The sequence below is a fragment of the Gekko japonicus genome, unplaced genomic scaffold (assembly GCF_001447785.1).
Source record: "Gekko japonicus isolate JY-2015 unplaced genomic scaffold, Gekko_japonicus_V1.1 scaffold85, whole genome shotgun sequence".
NCBI lineage: Eukaryota > Metazoa > Chordata > Lepidosauria > Squamata > Gekkonidae > Gekko > Gekko japonicus.
In genome coordinates this window covers 1228688-1242436 of record NW_015167531.1, presented here as the reverse complement: position 1 = coordinate 1242436, position 13749 = coordinate 1228688, and the positions used below count along the sequence as shown (strand labels likewise).

The 13749-nt window shown below is 45.5% G+C and overlaps 1 protein-coding gene across 2 annotated transcripts in view; it reads left to right on the top strand.

Moving 5' to 3' along the window:
• Window positions 1–13749, top strand: part of FBXO21 (F-box protein 21) — a 46015-nt gene that overhangs the window by 23753 nt on the left and 8513 nt on the right. Inside the window, exons 6-11 of one of the 2 annotated variants that reach the window (XM_015413432.1) lie at window positions 315–451; window positions 772–908; window positions 2880–3056; window positions 4736–4868; window positions 8876–9066; window positions 12717–12874. In XM_015413432.1, the coding sequence (XP_015268918.1) occupies window positions 315–451; window positions 772–908; window positions 2880–3056; window positions 4736–4868; window positions 8876–9066; window positions 12717–12874 (933 nt within the window). Of the gene's footprint in view, window positions 1–311; window positions 452–771; window positions 909–2879; window positions 3057–4735; window positions 4869–8875; window positions 9067–12716; window positions 12875–13749 lie in introns of both variants that reach the window. The other variant, XM_015413431.1, reaches the window with a different exon arrangement.

The window sequence follows — 13749 nt, the reverse complement described above, 5'->3', positions numbered from 1 at the left end:
AGCCAGACCGGAAGCCTGGGTTTGTGTAAATTGTGATGCAGCATATGGGGTCTGAATTGACAAACTGTAATTTGCCAGTCGTGGGTACAACCATTGCTCTGTCTTTAGAGGCTGCTGCAGCAGAATGATGGAAGCGTGAATGTGTGAAGCTGAGCACTGAGAAGGTCAATGCAGCTTTAAAGCCCAGTTCTCCTGTGTTTGGAACTGTTGTGAGCACAAACTGTGATTTGGTGTGAGTTCTTAACAGAGAGAGCGTGAGCAGCAAGATATTTGTTATTTTGTGGTTTTTTACAAATGTTGTGATGTTTCAGGAGAAGTATGTCGAGAAGTCTCTGAGGTGGAGCTTCAGAGGCAGGTTTTGGATGCCATGAACTACGTCCTGTATGAACAACTGAAATACAAAGGGAATGAGGTGGATTACTACAATTCTCTGAATTCATACATTCGCCAGGTAAGCAGATCTCTGCTGAACAAATCTGACCCCCCCAAAAAAGAACTTTTGACTCATTTTCCTATATGAATGCATGGCATATGTCAGGGGCAATGCCTTAAAGAGACAGATTGCTGTCACCTGTTCTAACTTTCTGCATATCTGCTAGTGGGGCTCTGAGGATTTTTTGTTTTAATGTTCTTAAAAACAGGGGTGGTCTTTGTGTACTGTGTGACTAGAAACTGATCTCCCCTTCCCTTTTTCTCTCTGCTCTTTCAAATCCCAGATCAAAGAGCCCTAGGACTTCTAAGCTTCTCATTGTTCTAAGCTTCCCTTTTCAGGTTTTGATCCATCGAACTGGAATCCCGATCAGCTTGTCTGTGCTTTATTTGACAATTGCCAAGCAGTTGGGAGTCAGGCTGGAGCCTGTCAACTTTCCCAGTCACTTTTTGCTCAGATGGTGCCAAGGGACAGAAGGGTAAGCTTTTAAAGTTCCTGCTCTCCAAAGCCATTTTATTCCCCCACCGGGAAGCTGTTCTCCAATCTGGCAAGAGAGCGCGAGCAGCAGCTATCGCAGGCAGCAAAATGTTTCAACATCTCGTGTTGCTGCTTTCTGGTTCCCCAGTGCCAAATGATGAAGTAATGGTTAGGTTCTCTCCCTCCCCCCGCGCTGCAAAAGAAAGATGATTATGTTCGATTAAAGTATCCTGTTATTTGCCGTGTTGAAGCTGGTCATCAATAATATTGCAGGGTGATCTCGTTAGCCGCCGGAGAGTTGGCCAACACATGCATAAAAGGTTATAAATTCACTTGGAGGGGGCTCTGTTGGTGTTGCAGGATCACAAGAGGACAGCTGTCTGTAATGAATAGCAGCAAATTTCCAGAGGGTAAAATATAATGGCATTTGCTCATAGACCCCTCTTGGCTCTTCATAATTTTTATAGATTTTTTAAAAAAACACACACACACACACGAATGGCTTCATTTTACTCTTTTGTGCAAAATAATTGCTAGTGACTGACGTTCGCACGTAAAGTGCCCATCCATTTTCTTAATTGGCCATCAAGGGCCTTCTAAATGGTGTTCTGATTAGTCACGGGTGGTCAGGCATCCTGAAGGACCCAATTAAGGGATGGCTTCAGTGATGTCATTCAGGTCTGGGAACCGTGGTTGCCGTGCTGCAGACACCCATCGACCGGCAAGTCTTGTGTGTAGTCTCGCGCTAAAGTGGTTTAAATTTCTGCTGCATTTTGCAGCAAGAAAAGCAGAATCCTGAAGCTGAAGTGAGAAAGAGCGATTGGTCTGAAGTCACCAAATGAGCTCCAAAGCTGAGCAGCGTCTCTCTGACCCTGATCCAGCATTCCAACAACTATATCACAGTAATTCTCTCCTTATTTCATTTAGATATTTGGCTGTTCAGATCTGGCCCTTCTGCAATACAGCACTCAAAGCAGCTACCATGACATCACCAACATATTAAAGAGTTAAACCTTAGCTAAATAAAAATTATTATTATTATTACTATGGCACTGTAACAAGGTCTGGGAGAAAGGGCTTGTGAAACCCGCTTTCTGAGAGCCAGTTTGGTATAGTGGTTAAGTGTGCAGACTCTAATCTGGGAGAACCGGGTTTGATTCCCCACTTCTCCACTTGCACCTGCTGGATGACCTTGGGCAAGCCTGTCAGAGCTGTCCTTGAAAGGGCAGTTCTTGAAAAAGCTCCCTCAGCCCCACCTACCTCACAGGGTGTCTGTTGTGGGGAGGGGAAGGGAAAGGAGTTTGTAAACCGCTCTGAGACTCCAAGTGAAGGGTGGGGTATAAATCCAATCTCTTTTTTTATGTATCAATTACATTGTAAGCCACCTTGTGTTCATAAAAGGTAGAAAGGGCAATTAATAAATATTTCAAATAAAATATAATAAATAAACAATATCATCACCGTATACCCTGAGGGATAGGTAAGGGGAGAAAGAGGCGTCAGCAAAGAAAAGTCATTTTCAAGTCCTGCTCTGCAAGATGCTTCCAATCCCAACTCTGCCATGGAAGCTCACTGGGTAACCTTGGGCCCGTCATACACACTCCGCCTCACAGGGTCATTATGATGAGAAAATGGACAAGGGCAGACCAATGTTGCAAGCCACTTGGGGTCGCCATTGGGGAGAAAAGCAGTATATAGATAAGTAAGTCTCCAGGTTGACAAACTTTGCACAGCAGGACTTGGAAGAGACCTTTCTCTGCTGGCACCTTGAAAGTTGTTACCAGTGAGAGTTGTTACCAGTGAGAGGAGACACTACTGATCTAGAAGGACCAACCATCCAACTTGGTGGCTTCATCTGTTTCTGTGACCTTGAATCCCATTGCTGTGTAAGAACCACTTCCGTAGAATGAAAACTGTGTTATGCATTCTGAAGCCTTGCCCTTAGTTTCGGTTTTCTTGGCCTTTTATTCAGAAGCACGAATATCTTTGACTACATTTACATAGACGCTTTCGGAAAGGGCAAACAGCTAAAGGTGAAGGAGTGTGAGTATCTGATTGGACACCACGTAACAGAGGAGTTCTATTGTGTGGCGACGGCAAAGGAAGTTTTGCAGCGAATGGTGGGGAACTTGCTGAACATTGGGAAACGGTAAGAGGTGCCGAGGTGCCAGGTTTAAGCCCTGTGACCTCTAGTAAGATACTGAAGTCGGGGTTGGGCAAGGTGGAGCAGAGCTCTGACTCAGCCACTGGAAGGGACCAAAGCTCAGTGGTAGAGCATCTCCTTGGCATGCAGAAGGTCTCAGGTTCAATCCCTGGCATCTGGTAGTGGGTGATGTGGGAGACCTCTGCCTGAGATCCTGGAGAGCTACTGCCAGTCAGAACAGACAGCACTGACTGTGATGGTCTGATTCAGTATAGGGCAGTTTTATGTGTTCACTGTAGAGTTTGTCTTCAGGCTGCTAAGGACGGCCAAAGATTCCATCACAGAGGGGTGTGTTTGTGTTGCCTCCTTTCACCCTTTTTAAGGCTTGGAGAAGCAACATGCACAGATTTATAGGACTGCACTGGGACTCATGTTTCTGGCCTGAAAGGGTGTCAGGGCACCGTTTCCCTATTCAGATCCCTCTGGGAGAAGCAACTGTGGGAGAGCCTTTAGGACTTATTCCCTGGCTGGAAAGAGCTTTGAATGCTCTCAGTGCTACTCACAGGCCTTTCATTAAGTTTGCCATGTTTCTCTCTGTCCTGGGGAATGAGCATTAAAGAGCTAGGAGGAGAAGCTGTGCGGCACCCTGGCACCCATCAGAGCAGCATGGAGTAAGAGGCATTTACTGAGGCCTGATAGTCAGGGAAATAGTAAAGCTGTGTGTGGGGAAAAAACTGCATCACTGCAGAGAGACCTCACTGGATTGGATACTTCCAGATTTTAAAAAAGGATCCTTAAGAGCATTCACACATGGCTGTTGTCTGAAGGTCCCAGAGAGGGCACTTTCTGAGCAGGTCTGGGTCTGGCCAGGCATCTGGATGCAACCTGGGAATCGTGTATAAGTCAGCTTTCGTTCCACAGTGGAGGAAAAGCAAGACATAGTTCATACGAGGCGTTTTGGGCCGGGAGTGGGCCGGATTGGAGACGGAGCAAACGGGCGCGATCCCACGCCAACATCTGGCTGGCGTTGCGCTCCTGTCTCCGATCCGGCCCTTCCCCCGATGAGGCGCGTCAAAAGTGAACCACCTACCTGAGGTGGTTCATCCGGACGAGGCGCCGTGATCGCCGGCACATCCTTGTGCCGGCGCATCCCCGGCTCCTAGCCGAACCGCGCATGCTCCGACATGCACAGTTTGGCAGGCTCCCCGTCGGGGCCGTGTTTTCTCCCCGGCGTCTGATCGTGCCGGGGAGAAAAGGTGCCACGACCAGGGGATCCATGGGATCCCGCTGCGGCGTCTCAACTTTGGCGCGGCTTTTAAAAGCTGCACTTTTAGAGGATTTTCCCCTGCCGTGTGGCAGGGGCCATAAGCATGCATCAGTCAATTAGTACATCCCAGGCTACAGGTCAGTAAGAGCCACTCCTAGGACAGAGGGGATAGGTGAGGTTTAAGTATAATTTACAAGGCTACAAGAAAAATTGTGGTAGCGCAGTCCTGTTGCTATGGAGCTGGTCTGGCAGCATCAATATTTTTGTGCTTGTGGAGGTTGTGCTGTTTGTTTTGCAACTAAGAGGGTTATCCAGGGAGACAGTCCAGCATGTGCTACTTTTTGTCGGAATATGGTGTCTCAAACGCTGTGATCATGAACATGTAAGAAATGGTGAGCTTGAATGTTTCTGTCGATAGGGAAAGCACCGATCAGTCCTACCAGCTCTTGAGGGACTCATTGGATCTGTACCTGGCCATGTATCCAGACAATGTGCAGCATCTGATGCTCCAAGCAAGACTGTACTTCCACCTGGGAATCTGGCCAGAAAAGGTACTTCAGCTTGTACATCTGCGTTTATGTCGATTTACTCCAAAGGCCAAGACTAGGCTGCGGCCCATGTGTAAGGAAAAGATTAATTCTTCTCCCCAAAGAATTTGCTGGCTTGATGCTACCTGCAGGAGTCTAGAAGGAGCTGCGGGCTCACCCTACATGATTGCTTCTTACCTGGCTTGCAGCAATCCCTAGTTTCTTTGTTGCGTGGGTGTGGTTTGTTTCTTGTTTGCAGTCCTCTTTTGCAGGGCAGGCACAAACTATGACAGCTGCCAGCTAGGGTTTGCCACAAATCTGGAAATTAGTTGGCTCATGGTGTTTGGGGAGGTGGGAATTGCGTGGTCCCAGACTTCCCAGTTCATGCTCTTAGTGCCACAGACTGTGCCTCCCACTGCTTCCCATTTCTGTGAGGAGCTTAAGCCATGCCTGACTCAATGCTTTGCATACTCCCCACCCTAGTATCAACCTAGTACTTCACTTGTTAATAGTAGCCCTGGTTTTCTGGATCAGCATCTTCTGTTCTGTAATTGAACTTTAAACCAGGTGTTGCAAGCTTCATTGGAATCTAATCCAGCAGTTTATCTAACTTTCCTGTCGTCGTCCCCCCCGCCGCCTTTTTGAGATAATGCCAAACCAATCAATCAATCCTAGGCTATCGATTTAGATTACTAACAGCTTCTCATAATTTTACAACCTCTTTTAAAGTGTGTTCATTACACTTCAGAGATCAATACCAGCCATGTGTAGATGGGAATAGCCTTTTTCTCCGCAAATACTTAACAGGAGAAATATTTATGAACATTAAAAAGCTCTCTCAGTGCTAGGGCCCGTCCATAGACTCCTCTGCTATAAAATGAAAGACGGTTGTATGCATCAACCAGGCTCTCTGTATGATGAATAGCTGTTGTTAAACAATGAGAAAAAGAGTAGCGTCAGCTATGTTAGGACTTCATATAGCAGCTTAGTTTGCGACCAGGTTCAGTCGCTTGTCCATGCCAGAGTGTTGGACTAGAGCAGGGGTGGCCAAACATGCTTAATGTAAGAGCCACATAGAATAAACATCAGATGTTTGAGAGCCACATTATGTGAACAAATATTACAGACATGTTTTTATTGAAAAATATGCAAATTTGCTTTTTATTAACATTAAATGAGACCACCAGAAATAAAAACAAAAGGGATAAAAATAGATATTGATAATGATATTTATTTGTCCAATGATATTGGTAGGCTTGGGAGGGGGCTTTGAGAATGCATTTAAAGCTAAAGTTGCTTTCTTTCTCTGCTCCCCCCTGCCTCAAGCCTACCCTGGAAGGGGAACACTGGGTGGGGAAAGGAAGCCTCCCCTTCGCTTCCCCAGCTGCCCTGCCGGGAGCTACACAATATGTGTGAAAGAGCTGCATGTGGCTCCTGAGCCACAGGTTGGCCACCCGTGGACTAGAGTCTAGGAGATCCAGATTCAGATCCCCACTCTGCCATAGAAGTTTGCTGGGTGACCTTGGGCCAGTCACATGCTCTCAGCCTAACCTACCTCACAGAGTAGTTGTAAAGATAAAATGGAGAACAGTGTAAGCTGCTTTGGGTCCCCATTGGGGAGGAAGGTGGGCTATAAATGAAGTAAATAAATAAATGTATGGTTTTCATATGGAGTAGTGCCATATCATGTAGGTGTGGCTTCCAGTTCTGAGAGGGTGAGGCATATCAAAAATATCATCAGGGAATGCTTGTAGGCCATATCAAAAGGCTGTGTCCTGGATTCTTTCATCTTTGTCTTTTGAAAAAAGCCTTTGAGATGTGTGGAGCTTTTTGGCTTATAGGTGCTCACACCAAATGTTACATTTGCAACTCATTGCTCATGAAAGAGGCTTGTTGAAACCTATACACTTTGAACTAATAGAAAGTGCTAATGAGAATGAAGCACTTCTGTGCATTTGTCATACTTGCCCCCTTGAGAGCCAGTTTGGTGTACTGGTTAAGAGAGCGGACTCTAATCTAGAGAACCGGCTTTGATTCCCCACTCTTTAAGGTGCTACTGGATTCTTACTCTTTCTACTACTATTAGAAACCACAACATTCAAAACCCAGTGGGGGAACCTTTTAACCTTCCAGGACATTCAGTTGCTGACCTAAGGCCCCGGTCACACGGGAGGTTTTGCCCCGCAAGAGGAACGGATCGGGGGCGCAGCAAACGGGCGCGATCACACCGCAACGTCTGGGAAGCGGAGTGCACCCGTCCCCAAACCGTCCTTTCCAGGCGAAACCGTGCATTAAAAAAAAACCTACCTGAAAATCCACAGCAAGGGCGGCCATGGGATCGCCGGCGCGCCCGTCTCCCACAGCATGCGAGGCTCCCAGCCAAACTGCGCATGCGCGCACATGCGCAGCCAGCTGCCTCGCTCTCTGTTCCGTGGCTTCCCCCTGGCATCTGATTGTGCCAGGGAGCAACTGCGCGGCGGCTCGGGGGATCTGTCTGATCCGGCCACCGCGCGTCTCTTTTGGTGCGGCTCAAAAAAGCCACGCTTTGGCCATGTCTTTCCCTCCAGTGTAACTTAGCCCTAAGAGTAGCAGTTCTCTTACAAAGGAATTTCAAAGGGAGATTAGAAAGAAAGAGAGAGATTAGAAAGAGAGAAATAAGTGTTCAGGCTCAAATAGGCTGCTAAATTTCTAATGGATCCCAGGCATCTCATTATTGTGACCAGGGCTATTTTTGGGCAGGAACGCACAGGAACGGAGTTCCGGCTGGCTCATTAGCATATCCAGCCACACCCATGAGAGCACAGCTCATTAGCATATTAGCCTAATATGCTAATGAGCTGTGCTCTCATGGGTGTGGCTGGATATGCTAATGAGTTTCTGTTGTTGGGTGTGGCCTATTATGCTAATGAGTTCCTGCTGGGCTTTTTCTACAAATAAAGTCCTGATTGTGACTATTGATCTCTTATTGAGAGATTCATTCAGCGTCCTATCTGAATGTATTATCTTTCATGACTTCTTGTAAAGCACTTTATGAGCAAGAGAACTTTTGTACTACTCTAATATTTCCTGAGGAACATTCAATTTTGAAACGTTGTTATGTAATCCGGAGACGACAACGATGATGTATCTTTGCACTAGGATTTTCTTATGATTTGTAGGAATTTGTTTATTGTGTAGTAGTGCTTTTGACCATAATATACAGAAAGCATTTTTTTTGCAAGTCTTGTTGACTGCTTGATTTATGGGTCTGACTCTCACGACTGTTTTCTTTATACTTGTTCTCCGGTCTATTAACCAGTACATATATCTTGTCACTAAAATCGACCACTGTACCAGAAGTCTGGAGAGAAGCAACAGTTGCACTGATTTTTTAAAAGGGGTCCAAGTGGGAACCAAGAAATTACAGGCAGGGCCGGCTCGAGGTGCTTCTGCGCCCTAGGCAGGCGCAGATGCCAACCTCCCGGTGGGGCCTGGAGACCCTTTTGCTGCCGCCGCCTCCCCCCCCGGGGGGAGGGGGAGGGCGGGTGCTTCCCAGTTGCGGGATCGGGTTGCAACATGCAGGGCAGCCAGAGGCTCTTTGGAAGGATCAAATAAAAGCGAACAATCCAATCCACCCCCTCTTATTTTTTGCTACGGAGATCATGCCTCCAGCTTGTTTCGTCGGCCTGCTTTCCTGCAACTCCCGGCGCTCGTCTGCCTCCTCCAGGCCAGTTAGCTTAACATCTGTCCCAGGCTGTAGAAGTAGTAGTAGAAACTGTAGAAACTGTAATCAAAGATAGAATTGCAAGGGCTGTTAAAATGCTCCCTTGGTTTTACCGATAGCTCCATTGCAATAGAGTAGTGTACACTAGAATAGAGTTGTTCTTGCTGGGAGATTATAGAACTTCAGCTCTTGGTCCTCTGGAGAATGGGCAGGGCAAGGCTATCATTCCCTTTTGAGAACAAAGGTCTTCTGAGTTGTAACAGGTGAGTTTTTAACTGGATGGTAGCTGTTTACAACTGCCCCTTATTTTTGCTTCCTTCTGCCAAAGGTGCTGGACATTTTGCAACATATTCAGGCCTTGGACCCTTCTCAGCATGGGGCGGTGGGCTATTTAGTCCAGCACACGTTGGAACACATTGAACGTCGGAAAGAGGAAACAGGGCCCGATGTGAAGCTCCATTCTGATGAGAAGCACAAAGAAGTCTGCTATTCTGTTGGCTTGGTTATGAAGCACAAAAGGTGACTCTGTCTAATCCTTCTTCTCATTCTGCAGCATTTTGCACTGTTCAGAGGAATTTGTTGATTGCCAGCTGCAGGGATGATTTGCATAGGGAAATAATCTTGCCCAGCCGTTGAGGTGATCTTTGGAAGACCTACTCTGTGTGCCCAACTCAGAGTGAAATTCAGTAGAGGGCCTTCTTGGTGGTAGCACCCTGACTCTGGAATGCTCTTCCAAGAGAAGTTGGCCTGGCCTCCGTCCCTTTTGGACTTTTGCTGTGTGCTGAAAGACCACCTCTGCTTGGATTTTTGAGATTGACCTGTGGGTGCTCCCTTTTGCTGCCGCCGCCTCCCCCCCTTTAATAGAGGTGAGGTTGCTGTTCACTTGAGAGGACTTTTCCAGCTGTAGCCTCAAGGTTTTGGGCTCCCCTGCCCTTAGGACTTTAAAATGTGTCTTTTCCAGAGGGCCTTTGAAATTAGTTGATATTTTATGTGTATTGGGACTTGGAGGTTTTTCAGATGTTTTTTACATGACATATATTGTGGTGTTCTGTTTGTACATCTTTTAAGTTTTTTCCCCAAACAGCATTTTAGCCTTCTGCTTCTACGTTTTTAACTCTGTTTTACTGTACATCTACTGCTGTTAATATTCCTTTTAATACCATTCTTAGCTTGATATGTCTGTATTTAAAAACAAAATTGTAAGCCTCCTTAGGTGCTTTTTGTAGCCGTCAGGTGAGCTCTAAATTAGCCAAATGAATAAATTAAAGAAGATGATCCTCTTTGAAAGGGCCTTGGATTCATAAGCAGTGCATTTGTCACTGGCCAGCTGTCGTGTTCCTGACATGAATAACGGTTTTGTATTGTATCTGATATTGCTGGCTTCCTTGTTATCTTGTTAGCTGGCTGCTGGAGTTTTGTATAGATAGATAGAGTGGGGGAAAGAGCATGTGTGTGTTTTGAGGCTCTTATTTTGTGTTGTATGTGGTGTGATTTTCCTAATGGCTTGTGGATTGATCCAAAACTGTTGTAATCCACTCTGCGGATGTGCGTTGGGATGGAAACCGTTTTGATAAACAATAAGCGATTTCAGATCCAGCATCTTGACTAGAACTGCCCTGTTGCCTGACTTTAGCTCAAGCACAGTGGATTCGCTCACAGATTGCACTGTGGATTCGGCTCACACATTTACCCACAGGCCAGGTGTTCACTAATCAAGGGGTGCATATTCATGAAAGGAACCCAGCCCTCTGAAATCACTGCTCTTCAGCTCCCATGTTGTGGAAGTTCTATGCCGAAAGATACTCTGAGTTGCTGTTGTTTAGTTATTGTATTAGGAGCAGGTTTAGTGTAGAGTACAGCTAATTTCAAGAGTTGAATACTGCCCCATACAGTCTGGTGTGGATGAAATAAGCATAACTAAAGTGGATGAACACAAACGGTACTCTTCACTGTGATGTGAACATCATACGAGCAGCTAGCCTCGTGGTGGCGGGAGGGTGAAGATGACAATTTTATGTAGCTTTCACCCATCTGTGTACCATAAGGAGAGGGATAAAATTAGCTGTCCAAGAACACTGTTCAATTTCTGTGTTGACAACATTATTCTTAGTTGGCTTGGGAGAGGATGCTTCACACAGTCTGTTGCTGGGACTCCCTTTGCAGCAGAATGAGGTTGTGCAGCCTGAAGTGGTACAGTCCCCCCCCCCATCCCCTGTCCATAAAAGTCCGAGGGGCACCATTATTTTAGTTCGCAAGACATGAGCAAGGTTGTCAACGATGACATGTTTTAGAAAAAAGTAATCTATTGGCTCTGCATAAGCTGGAAATGACTTGATGGCACTTAATACACACACACACCACTATTTTTGAAGGGGAAAGGGGGTTTAAAATCTTTAGGTGAGTTTAAAACACCCCAAAATAGACCCTAGCATATCAGGGAAGGAGTTTTTAGCCCAGTCTGTTCCCTGGTATGCTAGTTTTTTACTTGTAAGGAGGGGTTTTTCCCCCATGTAGGGGAGCATTCAAAAGTGCATTTTTTCCATTTGAAGTCTGATGTGGTACAATCCATTCTATCATCTCACTCTGCTGCATGTGTACACTTAGGCCTAAGAAGAGCATATCTCCACTGAAATGCTCAGGAGGCTTGGAGGCTGACCTTTTTTCCCCTCCTATGTGAGTGTGTGCGTGCACCTGGAAGTCATGGCGACTTCTGGTGACTGACCCCTACTGGGGGCCTGGAGGATATTCAGAGAGGTGGCTGAATAAAGCCTGCCCCAGCCTGCCGACTGCTGGTATTCCAAGGAGGTCTCCCATCCAGTACTTGCCAGAGTCGACCCTGCTTAGCTTCCGAGATCGGGTTTCCCTGGGCTATCCAGGTCAGGGCGAGGCTGACCATTTCCTTCATATTTGGTGTTGCAAAACAGTCAAGAGGAATCACAGTGTGTAGGAAAACACTGTGATAAGGGTCTCTAAGTACAAGAAATTAATAATTACAATACAATAAAATGTATTCTTATTATATCCTATGTGTGTGCAATACATACAGCCTAATCAACATATGTGTTCAAATTCCAACCTGATAGTCAAGGTAAATGTAACTCATGTACAATCAGACAAAACTTAAACACTTCATGTCCACACAGTCCACACAGTCTAAGTATTCTCAAAACTCTCCTTTAATCTTGCTTCTTTTTTGATGAGTTTTTGGATGTTATGACATGTTTCGGAACTTTCCTCAGAAGAGGAGTGAACGCTTATAAGCCACGAAGATGTTGAAAAACATAATCAGGAAAAAAAATAGCAAAATCATTACACGGAAGGCACCAGTCAACAATTCTTCCTAGAGACAGAGATTCAAGCAGTTATACCAACTGTAATACCGTGTCATTTTTATTCATTTCAACCAGTGATGTGGGTTTTCTGGTTCCTATTCAAATTTAAATAAATTATTTAGATATTTAAACAATATTAGGAAAATATAAGTAATGCTAGCAGAAGAAGACCAATACACTCTCTACAATTCTGGGTCCTTTACAAGCACTGGGATTTGTCCATGCTTCATATTCCATGTTTAGCCCATCCAACATGATTGATTTGTAGCTGTATATAAGACTATATTTGAGCTTGTGGGCACCTTTTGAATTCTGACACGGTGATGTGCACAACTCATGATGGCCACATGGGAGGCAGAACCAACCACACATACAGGGAGTAAGAGCAGTAAAAGATCTATTGGGAAGGAGGAGTCAGAGAATAGAACCAACGCTGCAGCAGCAGCTGTTGCCAAAATGTTATTTTAATCTGCACAACGAATCAGATCTCAGATGGGCAGTCAAAAGCCCTAGGTGAGCAGGATTCCACCTGGCCCCACCCACTTTCTAAAAACACCTGGTGGACACCAGAGAAGGTGTTGGTGGGTGCGGTGGTACCCCCGGGCACCATATTAAGGACCCCTGCTATATTTACATATGTGGGGTGGAAAAATTTCCCCAGAAAAATAGAGCATCAAAAACATTTCCATCCCATGTCACTTGATTTCAACCATCAGTGTTCATTGCCACGCCTCTTAATTTTTCCACCCAACGTCTGCAGCTCTCGTATCACTCAAGAGGGTCTCCGATTTAACTGTTGTTGAATTTTGTGCTGTTTTTCTCTGTTCTTCCATTCAGATACGGCTATAACTGTGTAATCTACGGCTGGGACCCAGCCTGCATGATGGGGCACGAGTGGATTCGAAACATGAACGTCCACAGCTTGCCACACGGTCCCCACCAGCCTTTCTACAATGTATTGGTGGAAGATGGATCTTGCCGATATGCTGCACAAGGTAAGCATGTGGCATGTTGGATGATCTCATTTATGAAAATGGGTGCACCTGTTTTGTTTGTGAATAGGAGGGGAAACCTAGATTGACAGTGCTTGCTAACTAAAGAATGGGTGCATCCAGGCATGATAAATTGTGTTTTATGTGACAAACTCTGGCTAGTTTAGCATACAAAAGTAACAAATCCCAATTAGTCTGCTTTTTGCCTTATCTTTGTTTCCCAGCAGAGAGAACATCCTTTACTGCTGTCTCTGTGGATTGTGAATTTACAATCACAGCAAACCATAATTACTACAAACCATGAGGAAGAAACCCTAGCTTTGACATCTCAATTTTGTACCAATCAACTGACCTTTAGACTGGAGTTTGTGACTGGCCCACAAGTTAATCATCTCATCAAAATGCAGCCAATAAAATATTTGCACTAAGCTACTAAGCCAGGGTGTCGAACTCATTTGTTACAAGGGCCGGATCTGACATATTTATTTATTTATTTATATTGGGATTTATATCCCGCCCTATCCGTGCGGCCTAGGGCGGCGAACATGCGGCAACGCCGGAAATAAAACATAGGTTACAATTAAAACATCGGTAATACAAGCTAAAATGGTGCTCTACAGTTGATTATAAAAATTCATTTTAAAAGTTCAAGATGGTAAATGTCCCTCACTGGCGGCCGATGATGTAAACAGGAGCGCCAGAATGATGTTCCTCTTCTGGGCAACGATTGCCCCCATCCAGGGCCAGGTAGATGGTAAATGTCACTTTGTCAGGCCAGGCCATGTGTTCCATAAAACGTGATGCCAGGTACCGGAGATATAAACTGTATAAAGGACAGCAGCTGGTAAGCTCCAAGTTGGTGTATCCTCACTGCAAAG